Here is a 13,315-nt window from a genome sequence, read left to right as displayed (position 1 = left end):
GGTCATGACTGCTGGTGCTTGGCTGTAGTGGTCCTCTTCTAAACTCCCTGGGATGTTGGGAAGTGAGAGTTGCCCTGTAAGCACACACACACACACATACACAGGCAAACACCATGATATAGTATTCTTCAAATGGTCATATTATTTGATAAAAAAACACACATTATAAATTACAACACAACTTCCATTGTACCTCATAAGATAATGTCACATGGATGATGTCCTTAACTTGGTCCTGACATAGGAGTGGATTAAATAGTAAGTGCACATAATCACTGCAATATAAATATACTCCTGTGCTCTGTCAGTACTCAGTCTGCTTTGATAGTTGTCTAGAACCGTGTGTCTTTTAGGGGTCGTGGTAGTATGAGCTCTCCCCACCCTGGCAAACCTCAAACCTCCTGCCATCTGTAAATCACATGCAGAACTTTATGGAATGTGGTGTTTGACTAAGTGAGACATCAGGTGTGCTTACATACACACACATACACACACACCCATACCACACACACACACTTCCTACTTACACACACGTAACTTGCCATATAGCATATGTTGAACAACTATGATAACTATGAGTTATTTTACACCCAGCGCCCTGGTTATAAAAAGGCACTTTGAACATTGTCAAGTAGGAACCTTTAGATCTTTAAGAATGATCAAATTTAAACTAAACAAATTGAGCAAAACCTACTAATGATAAAATAACATCTAATGACTACACATTTTCAAAAGTATTTTGAAATACTGTATTTTAACTAGTGAGAGTTAAAAAAATAGATTTTCCGAATCTGATGAAGGTGTGAATGACAGGCCTCCCACGACACACCACTGAAGGTTTTCCAATCAATTTTCGGATGGTTAACTGGAATACTGATGTCAAAAATGTTAGCCTGCATTTATTCTGCCTTCAGTGTCCAAAATAACACATTTTGTATACTGCCCATATCACATACTGACACTTCTCAAAAACAGCTCTGGTTGAACAGTATACAATCTACTGTGCTTTATAAATAGACTTCATGGCATTCCAGTGCTTCTTGATGTGTGTAGTTATCCGAACCAGGCAAAATAAATATGCTTGTTCAATTGGAGCAGAGGAGGCGCTTGCGGTTTGTTTTCCTCTGTTCGCACTATTCTCCAAACATGCCAAGACATGGAACCACTTTAAGTGCACTCGAGGAGACGAGAATGCCCTCCGCTGCAAAAAGTACCAATTTGGAAACCGGAGCGGGGCATTGGAGGGGTGGATGTTTTTCCTTTGCTGAAGATGACGGCTAAAAAAAATGTGTAAAAAGAACTAGGCGTACACGTGTTTGAAGAGCCTAATTAAAAATGTCGTGGAGCTAACAGGCAATCTCCTGTTATCATACATGCACACAGTCACACTGGTGACAAGCAAAAGGGAATACGTTATTGATTTTATAAATATTGAATTTGTTTTTTCTTCTGTCGTGGTAGGAGCATGCAAAATATAGTGCACGTTTGCAAATTACATCAAAGAATCTATATTATCATTATTTATCATGTCATCGTAATTGCCCTGGGGGAAGGACAGCCACCCACCCACCGACACACACACACACACACAGTAGTAGCCTGTCAGTACTACGTTCTCTCACTGATGTCATGGTCCCGGGAGGATGTGTGTCGGGATTAATCTTTGCTCCTGAACAACACCTCCTGTGCCCTTCCCCCCTACCCCCACCCCCCCCCCCCCAAAAAAAAAAAAAAAGACGAGAAGGTGGGGTCTGACAGGCGGATCTCATCCTCTGTGTGCCGCACTGAAATCGCTCCATCGGAGCTTCTCCATCCGTCTCTGTCTCATCTGCATGGCGGATGTGGAAAAGGGGGATGAGGGGATGGATGGATGAATGGATGGATAGAGAGATGGTAGGGAGGAGTGCCGTCCAGGGAAGAAAGGTCAGTGCATTCAAGGAGTCCATCACTCGAGGATGACAGAGCTCTCTGCAAGAGCTGAATAAGTCCTACAGAGCAGAAGAAGTTGAAAAGTGGATGGGGGTGATGTTGGGTAGGGGTGGGGTATAATGGGACATCCTGTGTCTTAGTGTAAGGCTAATGCAACTATCTCTCACTAGACCTTTCAACTCCACAGACCAATGTGGGCACACACTAGTAATTTCATAGAGACAAATTCCTTCAACCTGAAATTGCTTGTTATTATTCTATTCAGAAAAGTATTCAGTCATCTCCATGATTAACATTGTCTGTGCGTAAGTCATTGTTTTTTTTTTTTTAAATCAATTAATATAATTGTGGGCAGCACAAGTAAAATATAAATGGCCATTCTGGTTGCAATGCAGGACTGTGATTTCACTAGCTAGTCCTAGTGCCATTGCATTATTGAAAAGAAGTAGTCACTGATGTTGATTGGGCCGAGAGCTGATTTTTCCCAGCTATCATTCAGGGACACTATGGCACTGAGGAGGAGCATCACCAATGGGAGCTGGAGAAACAAAAGCAGGATGTGGCAGCTGGATTTCTTTCAAATCCCTGCAACCTATGCACATCAAAATGAAATATTAGGGAGAAAAAGGGCAACAGGTGATTTGTAAAGCTAGCTATGGATTTTACTGTTGTAAAGAAGGTATTTACATTTCCCTAGTGAACTGCAGTAATATTAACACATCAAGAAACATGAATGATTTACAATCTAAGAGTGTTCCCTTCAACTGAAGGATATTTTTCTGTATGTCTTTACTGTAAATAGTTTGATTTCAAATGCAAAACAGAACCTTTTGATTTTTATATTTTTTAATCAGATTGTTCAATGCCCCCAGTTAAGGGAGGCATTAAAAACACTTGCCTAATTCAACCTGGCTTCCTGTATAAACTACAGCCACTTCCGGTCTCCACTCTGAATATCGATACAGATTTATTTGAACAGATACAGATAATAATGTCTTTGTACACCTCTAACACACACATACACACACACACACACACACACACACACACACACACACACACACCTATGGCCATCAAATTAAAGGAAAGTTACCAATTGGACAACCAAATTTAAACATCACTGGGTATCTATGCATAACATCTTATATCGTGTCAAGGCGATATAAGACTCTTTCTGAATTCAAAGGCCCTCGCTCTGAGCTCTGTGAGTGCGTTCCTCCGCCGTCCCGTCCCGTGCTGGTCGAGGCTGAGGTAAACAGCTTTTAATAGCATCAGAAAAGAGCCGGCCTGTGAGGGCTGTGGTTTTGGCCCATCTGTCTGGCCCATTGTGTTTCGTTCCTCTGCTCAGAAGTGTCCAGGGGTGACAGCTGATATATGTGCAGAACAAAGTGCTTTGGCAAGCTCCAGGGAGGCTGCTGCACCGTTTCGTGTTGTCGTTTCATTTTTTCCCCTCGTTTTTTGACTATTTTCTTGTCATCTTTTTTTCCTTTCTTTGTGTGTGTGTTTGCGTGTGAGGATACATGTGTGTGTGTGTGTGTGTGTGTGTGTGTGTGTGTGTGTGTGTGTGTGTGTGTGTGTGTGTGTGTGTGTGTGTGTGTGTGTGTGTGTGCGTGTGTGTAATATTCCATCAGAACATGGTGCGGTTGTCTGAATCGTTGGTGGCTTGGGGCCAGCTGCTTGTGGGCTGCTCCATCAGACGCGTGCGGCTGCTTGTTTTGTTGCGGCTGCTGTCGCTGTCCTTTGAAAGGTTAGCATAAGCCATGGCAAAATTGTCACTGGAGGCAGGAGAATGCATTGCGGAAGAAAAGATGAGTCAAGAAGGAAAAACAGACACCACACATCTTCAAATTCCATGATGATTCCAGTATTCTGTTTGTTTTAGTGCAAATCACAGCTTATGAAGAAAAGAAATCATATAATTTAAACTGTACTCTTTTTTTACACATACTCATAAACATATGAGTAAACACATACTGCACTCATTCAATCATGACAAAAGTAATGGCTAAAAACAGGCTACTGTGAACTGTGCATATTATCAAACATGTGATTTGGTGGCAACATTTTGGCATCATGGCCTCTAATTCAGCTCCATCAGAATAGTGCCCAAACAGGCGGAGGGGAAACTGCATTAGATACATTGTGGCGATCAAAGGGAGGAAACGCCGGCCAGTTGTTTTTACAGGGCACCAAGGGCACTCATTCATATTGTTTAGCGGAACTCGCTCTGCCACCGCCCCTCGCTTCACAAACAGAATGAGGAGGGAGGACTAAAAAGGATGAAAAATATGGCACACCATTTTGCAGGAATCGACCGCCAGACGTGTCATTTTTCAAAGTGGTGGTGACCAGTACAAAATACTTCTTTGTTACGGGCACTACATGAGCATACAATTACATGCAACACTGTACAAGTATGAGATTATATTTTTGGGGTTTGGATTTCTTTACAAAGAATGTTTGTTTTCATTGATAAATCTGCTTTTGAACAGTCCTCGATCATTTTAGAACCTACATGAGTTTGGGTCTGGCTGCACTGATGACTCTCCTACATTATTCTATGATTATGCAAAGCAGTGTTTAAAATGAGAAGAATTTTTGAAATATGAATTTTTGAGGGGGTTTTCCACATTCTGGAAGTAGACAAAAACTGTGGTTCCTGATGACTTGGCCTCCCCTCTCTCCTGGTCCCACTTTGAGAGAAACCAGGCTCTCCTGGATAATCACAGCCTAATAAGACAGAATATTGAAAGCAGGAGTGTACCGACCGGATCCTCTTTCCTCCCTCTCACTCTCTCCCTCTTGCTTTCTCGCTGCCCCAGAAAAATGTTTGCATATGGCCGCTCAAGATATCAGTCATTTCATAATATATCAATTAACTGTTTTTGTAAAAAAAAAAAAAAAAAAAACATTGGCTGGCGTATGTTCTCCATATTTGCTTTGGAAGCCCACTGACGGAGTCTGCAGGAGCATACCGAAAATCTCCCGGCCGTGCCGGCAGCCCCAAAATCATTCCAGAATCAGAGGTGGACCAACATGGGTACAGGCTTGCATTTCACACCCTCTCAAAATAAAATAACGAACACGACGCTTTGTTATCCCAGCCCATTTTCACACAGGTGTGTAAAACCTCAGAAAAGAGAACACCTCAAAAAGCTTTCTAGCTCGCTGCAGCTGTGCTCCTTCTGTCTTTCAAACTTATAAAAAAAAGTATTTTGTACCATGGTACCATTCTGGTGCGTGCATTGGCATGCTGTATGCCTTTTAATTCTTTTGTTCTACTTTGAGACGGGTTTGTTTTTGTTCTTCCTCTTCTTGCTCCTCATGTTTTTTTTTGTCTTCTCCACCCCCCACCCTCACATCCCTCTTCAGAGGAAAGCTTCTGCGGCCTGCTGCACTCTCAGGTGTGCTGCTGCTTGCCGTGCCTGAGTGCTGGAGAGGTTGAGAGGAGACGGGGCCTGGATATGGGGAGAGTGGAGTTGGTGGGTGGGTGGGTGGGTGGGTGGATGTGAGACAGAGGGTGGTGGTGGGTGGAGTGGGTCCTGCTTTCTAATGATCTTCCCTGCACCTGCACATCTGCTGCTGTTTTAATTAGCACTCCAAGGAGCTTCGTCAAGAGTAATCAAAAACATTGTCACTTATGAAGCCCCGGCATGAGGGGTAGGGGTGGGGGTAGAGGAGTGAAGAATCAATACTTTTCATCAGAAAGAGGACAGACCTGGATGTATAAGCAACGGGCTTAATTGCCTCATTGCAATAAACAATTCTTTAAAAAAAAACACACACACACACATACACACAAAGGGGGATGGGGGATAGACCGTAAAAAAAACACCTTTTTCATGACTTCATTCCCTCTGGCTGGATCAATAACCTGGGGAGGTTTTCCTTATTGGCTTTTAGCAACATGTGGCAGCATTTTTGTATGGGGTACCTGACTCAATAACATTGCTGTGCTCTTCTTTTTTTTAATTTCTTCTATGGCTAAGAGAGAAGGGGGTGGGGGGCAGTGGGGAGTGAAGAGAAGATGAGAGGAGCAGAGAAGAGAGGAGATGAGACAAGAAGAGAGGAGAGGAGAGCAGAGGAGAGGAGAGGAGAGGAGGGACGAGGCAGGCAATAGGTTTAGCAGCAGCCCCCCGCTCTGCCCCGTCTCAGGCTGGTGATTTATGCGGGGTGGATGACCTCTGGGGCCGTAACACAGTGATGGGTGACTGGCTCTCAACGGTAAGCTACTGGCACTTGACAAAGTGCCGGCAGCAGAATGAATTTACTTCTCTTTTCCTCAATCATCAACAGGCACTGCCCTGACCCCCATCTCGGTGCTGCTATAACAAGATCTCCCATCTCGGGGGCTGAAAAATTTACTGTCACATCTACTTTTCAATGAGCTCAAGTGAGCACTTCTTTCACCTTCAGTGAAGCAGGTGCCCGGCTAGTGAGGAGAGAGAAGAGGGGGAGAGAGAGAGAGAAAGAGAGAGAGAGAAACAGAAAGACAAAGACAGACAGAAAGGGAAGCCTGACGAAGGACCAGACACAGGAAGAGACCAAACGAGAGTGTGCATGAGAGAGAGAGAGAGAGAGAAAGAGGGGTTTGTCAAAGGTGAAGTCATAGAAGAGAGAGATAGTGAGACTCAGTGAAAGAGAGCAAGAGAGAGAAGGTTACACGGGACAAGGGGAGAGGAGGCACCAGACTACAGTAGTGTTAGTGCCCTTCATTTTTTGGTCTGGTGTCAATCCCCCTCATCTTATCATCAGTCCCTGCCCCCCCCCTCCCCCCTCCCCTCCAGCATTTGGCAGAGCTGATCTGTTTGCCTTCATCAACTTGATGACAAAGCCTGCGGGCTAGTTAAAGTTAATAACCCTGTGCGTTTTTGGGGTTTAATATATTGCCAATAAATCTTGGGGTGAGCATTTGGGATTTAACCTTCCTCTCTTCTGATGGCGGTGACCACAAAGCCTGGGAATGTCATAGCAAGTGCACTAGACAACACCCACCAGCCCCACCACCACCACCCCCACCTCACCCTCTTCAAGACAACATTATAAACACTGTCTGCTCTCACTGTGGATTTTAAAATGATTCTTTGTTTAGCGTCAATTGCCTTCCCGCCATCTTCTTTTTAAAAAAAAAAAAAAAAAAGAGAAAAATCAATTGGCTACAAGAGGCCGTTAAAGTGGTGCTGTGCTCCCAGGCTGCGGGCCGATAAATCTCTGTGGCGCATCAATGTGCTAAAATGCATAATTTTCTTAAGCAGGCGGTTTTAAATTACTCCGTTTTATATCGGGCGCTTCATCATGGTGACGCGGACACACTAGTGGTTATAATTGAAAATAAAAAAGCCATTAAAACACATTCAATAAGCCAGTGGAGAATTGACAAAGCCATAAAAGGACTTCCTGAATGTGGAGAGGGGAGGTGGGGAAGTGTTGAAGAAGTGAGAGGGTGGGTGTAGTTCTCATAGCCAGTGAGCTCCAGAGCTCCTTCTTGTGTCACCAACACAGCGCTACCAACCAATGGAGACCAGGGATTTGTCCCCGTCTTTGGATTGTGCACCATCTCTTTCTTTAACCTCTTCCTTTCTTTCTCTCTCCATCTCTCTCTCTCTCTCTGTCTCACGTCCTGCCAGTCAGCTTGAATTGTGTTCACTGAAATCAATGATTTTTCACTGTCCAAACCCAAACAGATCAAGCTGAAGAAGAGCTGCAATCGTTTGATGATTCTGATAGCTATGGAGGACCATATAACTGACAACCGATCAATGCCTGACCTTTATCTAGACAGCTATCTGTCGAGAAAGTCTTTAGATGCCAAATAAAACCCAGGAACATACACACAGATCACAAATCAAACATCAACTTATCATCAGATTCACTTGACATCATGATTTCACGCTCTTCTGGTGACATTTTACTATTACTTTGTTTTCTGATGTTATTTCTATATTATTATTATTCCTGTGTAGACATTGTTCAGATAAATGGATATACAAAAGAATGCATTCCATTCGTGTCCAACTATGTCCATAGTACAAAAATAAAATGCCACGGTGGCTTGCGGCTTCTTTAACTTTCAGTTCTCCTAGGAGCATCCCTCCTTTGCCTCCCGGCCCCTGGCTATTGCCTTTCTCAATCTGTCCCTGGAGGAGCAGGAGTTATGGCCCCTGTCGATTGAGGAGAAAGGGATGTTATTCCCTTGTCACCCTCAGCCGGTCCGCCAGCCTCCCTGGCCTGATCTATGGCCACGGCAGGCCTGGGCAGAGCTGTCTTGATGCGCCATTGGTTTAGAGGGCTGTCAGCTCGTCCCGCTACCTGCTCCTCGACTCACCTCTCCTCTCACCCATCTTACAGCCTGCACTCCTCAACCCCATCCACCCCCCCCCCCCATTCCATCACCCACCCCCCCCAGCCACCCTCACTGCCTTTGCAAACACACACACACACACACAGCAGTCTCTGGGGCCGCAGTGACATGGTGTGTCGGTGGAGGTCACCTCTAAGGGATAAGGGGGACAGTAAGAGGGACTGATAGGTGGCCTTGAAGAGGCAGCCAAAATCAGAAAGGGGTCAAATGTACTGCTGTGCCTAGGGGGTGAGGAATTTCAGATGCATGGTTTGCTAATGACAGAGAAAAGGATCATCAGTGTGTGTTGCAGACGGAGTAAAAGAAGAAAAAAAAACACAGAGAAAATGAATGAGAGAAGCTGAGAGAATAAAGTCAGAGACAGAGGGGAATAAGAGAGAGAGAGAGGGAGGGAGAGAGAGAGAGGGAGAGAGGGAGGGAGAGAGGGAGAGAGAGAGAGAGAGAGAGAGGGAGAGAGTTGCAGCAGCAGAGTCAGTGGGTGCCAGAGAGCCAAGAATTCCATTAATGTTGTAGCTGCTCATCACCAGAGGGCTGTCTCCACAGCCAGCACGCATGTTTATAAGACATCTATCAGGAATTAGCACCAAACAGGGTGAGGAGCGGAGGAGGTGAGGAGGAGGAGGAGGAGGAGGAGGAGACGAAAAGAGGGAGGAGAGCACAAAGGACGGGTGTGGAGAAACAGGGAGGACAGGAGAGGAAAGGAGAGGGGAGGGGTTTGACAAGGGCACATCATCGCCGTCTGACTCAATACACTACAACTTTCAGATGCCCAGCGCATTACCACAAAGAGAGGGGAAAAAAAGACTCCGCTAGCACCACTGTACAGTACCACACAGAAACACATCCTTCTTCTCCTCCATTTCCCTCTCTCTCTCTTTCAGCTGACTTGCTAAGTGGCATGCGTCGGAGATGCCAGTGGCCATACTCCACCCAGCCACGGCGTCGGTGGCACCAGGCCGGATTGGCGGATGGGATGAATAAACAGATGGAGAGGGGGAAAAAGACGAAAGGAATTTCATGGGGCACACCTTACGGCCATCCATCATGTCCCACTAGCTACCGCCCTCACCACGACTAAACCCATATCCTATACATATCCCTATGGATAATGTACACAGGCTCCTTAACAGGTCGAGTATTCCACACGGAACTTGCAATTTATTATATTTGACATCTCCCCCCGTTCCTGCTGTTGTTTTTTTCATGTTTTATATACATATTTTGAATACCTTTTCTTGGATTTTAAACTTTCAAGAGTGTGTCTAGAATTAATAATTGCAGTGGAAAGAAACAGTGGCTGTATGCTTGAATGTGCTATTTTCTTTGGCATATAACCCACCCACCCACACAAACACACAGACAATTACAAATATCTAAAAGCAAATAAATATGGCTGACGCTTGAAAACTCTCCATTATCAAGTTCTTCTTTGTCATTTTGGCCTAGTCGTGTCATTCAAAAGGAATCTGAGGGAGAGACAAGCGGAAGAGAGTGTAAAGTGGGCTAAAGAGAGAGAAAGAGAAAGCGAGAGAGAGAGAGAGAGAGAGAGAGAGCAGGAGCACAAGAGAGGAGAAACAGGAATGTGAATAAACAGAACGCAATAACACATTGGCATAGTGTTTATTTGGGTATTTACACGGCAAGCTACAATCAAGTCCTCAAAGCGCCTGACACAAGAATGACATATCCCTGCTCTGGTCTCTCCCATTTGCTAAACATACTCTGGGGAACATAAAGCTCGGAGCACTAACACACACACACACACACTCTCTCTGTGTCTCTTTCTATCTCTCACTTGCTCTCTCTCGCTCTCTCACACTCTTTCTTTCTTTCTATCTCTCTCTCTCTCTCTCCCACACACACACACACACAAATGAACACATTTGGTCCAAGGTCAAGTCCAGTTATTTGTCAGAGAAGTAGAGAATGAAGAGGTTTATGAAAACAGGAGGGGGAAGGTGAGGGAGAATGTGTTTTGTATTGACTTAAGGGTCCTGGTTTGGAACAGCCAGATGTAGTGTTCTTAGCAAATCACATCTGATCATGAAGACACTGAACACACACAGAGAAACACACTCACAGAGATGCACAAACACAGGGCTGGGATGGAGTCCAATGTGATTTGCATTTATTGCTGTAATTTGTACAGATATTTTTTTTTCATAATCATATTCATCAATTATGGCTCATGGTGTTATTTAATTAGGAACATAAATTTGTACAGTAAATGTTCACTGAATTTATTGAATCAAAGGTTTTCAGTGCGGAATGCATTACTATATTATTTGTCTCAATAAAAAAATACTGAAGATGTTATACTGCATATATTTGATAATCAATACATTTTTATTTCTCATTTAGGACTGGTAATTAAATTACTGCGCCCGGGGCAGTAAAACGAGAAAGCAATGACATTATAACCACATGTGTGAGGAAAGAAAGAAAAATGAACTCACAAAACACAGAAACAACGACACACTGACATGAATATTCTACACAGGCACACTCACACTTGTCTTTCCCATTAGTCTGTCAAGTGGACGACAGCACACGATTAAAACAAAAAAGATACAAAACATAACATAACACAAACAAATAAACCAAAAAAAAGGCAGAGTTCAATAAGTACAAACAATAGAGCACAAACCACTTTCACATCCTGCTTGGATAATGTACTGTACATCCACTAACTATACAAAAATGTCCACATATCAACTAGACAGCCCATCTACAATTGACGCAAAGCCGCTTGAGCTGGGGTACCAGGGGATTGCTTTGATACAGGCAGTGGCTTGGGTAAGGGTTTTTTTAGGAGCTGGGGGGCTGAAGGTATAGTTGGGAGTGGTGGTGGTGGTGGGGGGGGTGTCTACGTGTGTGGAGTGTGGAGCACAGTGAACACACACACCGTCAGACAGGGGGGCTTGGGTTTGGGGAAGATCTGGGTGTAATCTACAATTGCATGCAGCACAGCAAAGCCCCCTCTATTTAGACACTGGAACCTCTAATTGCATTCCCGTGCGGCGGGGGAACATGTGTTGAGACGCGGGGGCCAGGCCTGGAGGCGGCAGGCCACGTGCACACTGTACAGCCCTGACATACAGGACGCTGTGCTGAGCTCTGACATTTAGAGAGGGGACGGGAGGACGGGGGCATCTCAATAGAGGCCTTATGAAAGACAACTGCAATCTGTAGTATTTGAGCCTGACATTCCTTCTGCGTGTATAAAAATAAGTGTATAAAAATGAGCCTAGAGGTAAATGAAATAATTAGCCTGACGAGCCAGACCCACATTAAAATGTAGGGTCTGGGCATTCACCGTTCGCAGTGCTCAGTCCGAGGGGCGGGATAATCGGTTGTCTTTCAAATTTCCTCTGCACGCAATAGGACAGCGCTATGAGTCCCATGGTTTCCCACCAGCGGAGCTAGTTGGCTAGTTCAAACTTTTGCCAACTTAATAAAAGCTTAACTCGTGTCACACTGTTCGCCAACAGCAACATTATCTTGTTTGTTTTCAAGTAGCAGGGATTTCAAGCCAAACCGATGCAACTCTGCCATCAATCATTATGTTAAGCCCGCCTAACAACTCTATACACGATTTGATTGGCCTGATAGAAGCTTAATTTTTCGAGCTCACAAGCCAACGGAGAGTTGCTAGACTAGCCCTGGCAGCAAATGTAATTTGCTGCCGCTAGGGTGCGTCTAGATTTCTAGGCTATGAAATAATGACAATAAGACCTAAATTCCATGATGCAAGACAAGCATAAAAAAAAAAGCCCTGGGCAACAAAAGAAAAATTACAGTGGTAACTGTCAGCAAAAACTGACTGACAATACAAGCATACATAGATGCCGCTTGGTTTTCAACCTCTACATTCAGTGGAGACCTAGCTAATTCCATATGCCACATAGAGAGTAAAATAGATTTTCAATATCCTAGTCTACAGATTCAATCAATACAGCACAAAATACAGACTGAACAGGAACTTGTCCTTTTCGTTCATTGCTGCCATCCCTTTTGCTGCTATTGGCCAACGCAGACACCCTGTCCCTAAGGAGTTAAAGGTATGAATTGATCAAAGGTGCCCATAAATGAGGTTGAGTTTTTTTCCCCTCTTTCTCTTCTTTCTTGCTGCGTTTAAAGAATTACTTGACCTTGTAGATAACAGACACAGCGATCAGTTAGGAGCTGTGGAGCTGTTTATTGTGGAGTGAAAGCCATCTGTTACAGTGCCAGGCCCTTCACATGGGTCTACAGATGCTGCCATTGACTGGGCTCTTGGGTCGCTCTCTCTCTCTCTTTCTCTCTCTCTCTCTCTCTCTCTCTCTCTGTCTCTCTCTTTTTTTCTCTCTCCTTTTTTCTCTCTCCCTCCCTCACTCTCTCTCTATGTAGTTCCACAAATCCCTCAATGTTCTATAAGACCCCCACCCACCCACCTCCATTCTCTAACCCCTACGACCGACGTTTGACGGTTCTTAAAAAATCGCCCCGGTATTAAAAACAAATATTCCATCATTGCGCGGGTTTGCATGGCATTACCGGCACGGCGCGTGTCTCGTCAGAATGATTAGTTACAGCACTTGTGCCGGAGAGTCTCGCAACGGCATCTGCATACTGCAGCGCTCGACTCCACACACACACACACACACACACGCACACACACACACACACGCACACACGCACACACGCACACTCACACACACACACACACTCACACACGTGCGCAGCCTGGCCCTGACGCTCACACACCGGGGCCACGCTCTGCTCAATCATGCCCCGGGCCCCAGCACGCTACTGCCGCCTCGGCCCCATTTGCATGCAGTTAGCGTGGGGATGAGAGGAGACGCGATCGGCTGAGTAATGGGGTGGATAATACCCCCTGACGATCAATATTTCTGTGCATTTCTCTCTCTCTCTCTCTTCCTCCCTCTCTCCGTCACTCTCACACCCTTTCTCTTTTTTTCATTCTTCCTTGCGCTCCTTCTCTCTGTAACCCGTTTCTGTGCTGTGCTGTGCTGTGCTGCGCTG

General features: G+C 44.9%; 1 protein-coding gene across 1 annotated transcript in view; it reads right to left on the bottom strand.

Moving 5' to 3' along the window:
• LOC143113675 (adhesion G protein-coupled receptor D2) overlaps positions 1-13,315 on the bottom strand; it is a 54,179-nt gene that overhangs the window by 12 nt on the left and 40,852 nt on the right. The window contains exon 24 of the mRNA XM_076275456.1: positions 1-74. This exon is cut by the window's left edge and continues 12 nt beyond it. Within this exon, the coding sequence (XP_076131571.1) occupies positions 1-74 (74 nt within the window). The remainder of the gene's footprint in view (positions 75-13,315) is intronic.

The sequence above is a fragment of the Alosa pseudoharengus genome, unplaced genomic scaffold (assembly GCF_046254945.1).
Source record: "Alosa pseudoharengus isolate Yale_2024_CS ecotype anadromous, Long Island Sound unplaced genomic scaffold, YU_APseudo_1.1 YU_APseudo_1.1_scf_11, whole genome shotgun sequence".
In the NCBI taxonomy this organism is placed as follows: domain Eukaryota; kingdom Metazoa; phylum Chordata; class Actinopteri; order Clupeiformes; family Clupeidae; genus Alosa; species Alosa pseudoharengus.
Note: the sequence above shows the minus strand (reverse complement) of the source record. Positions and strands in the feature narration are given on the sequence as shown.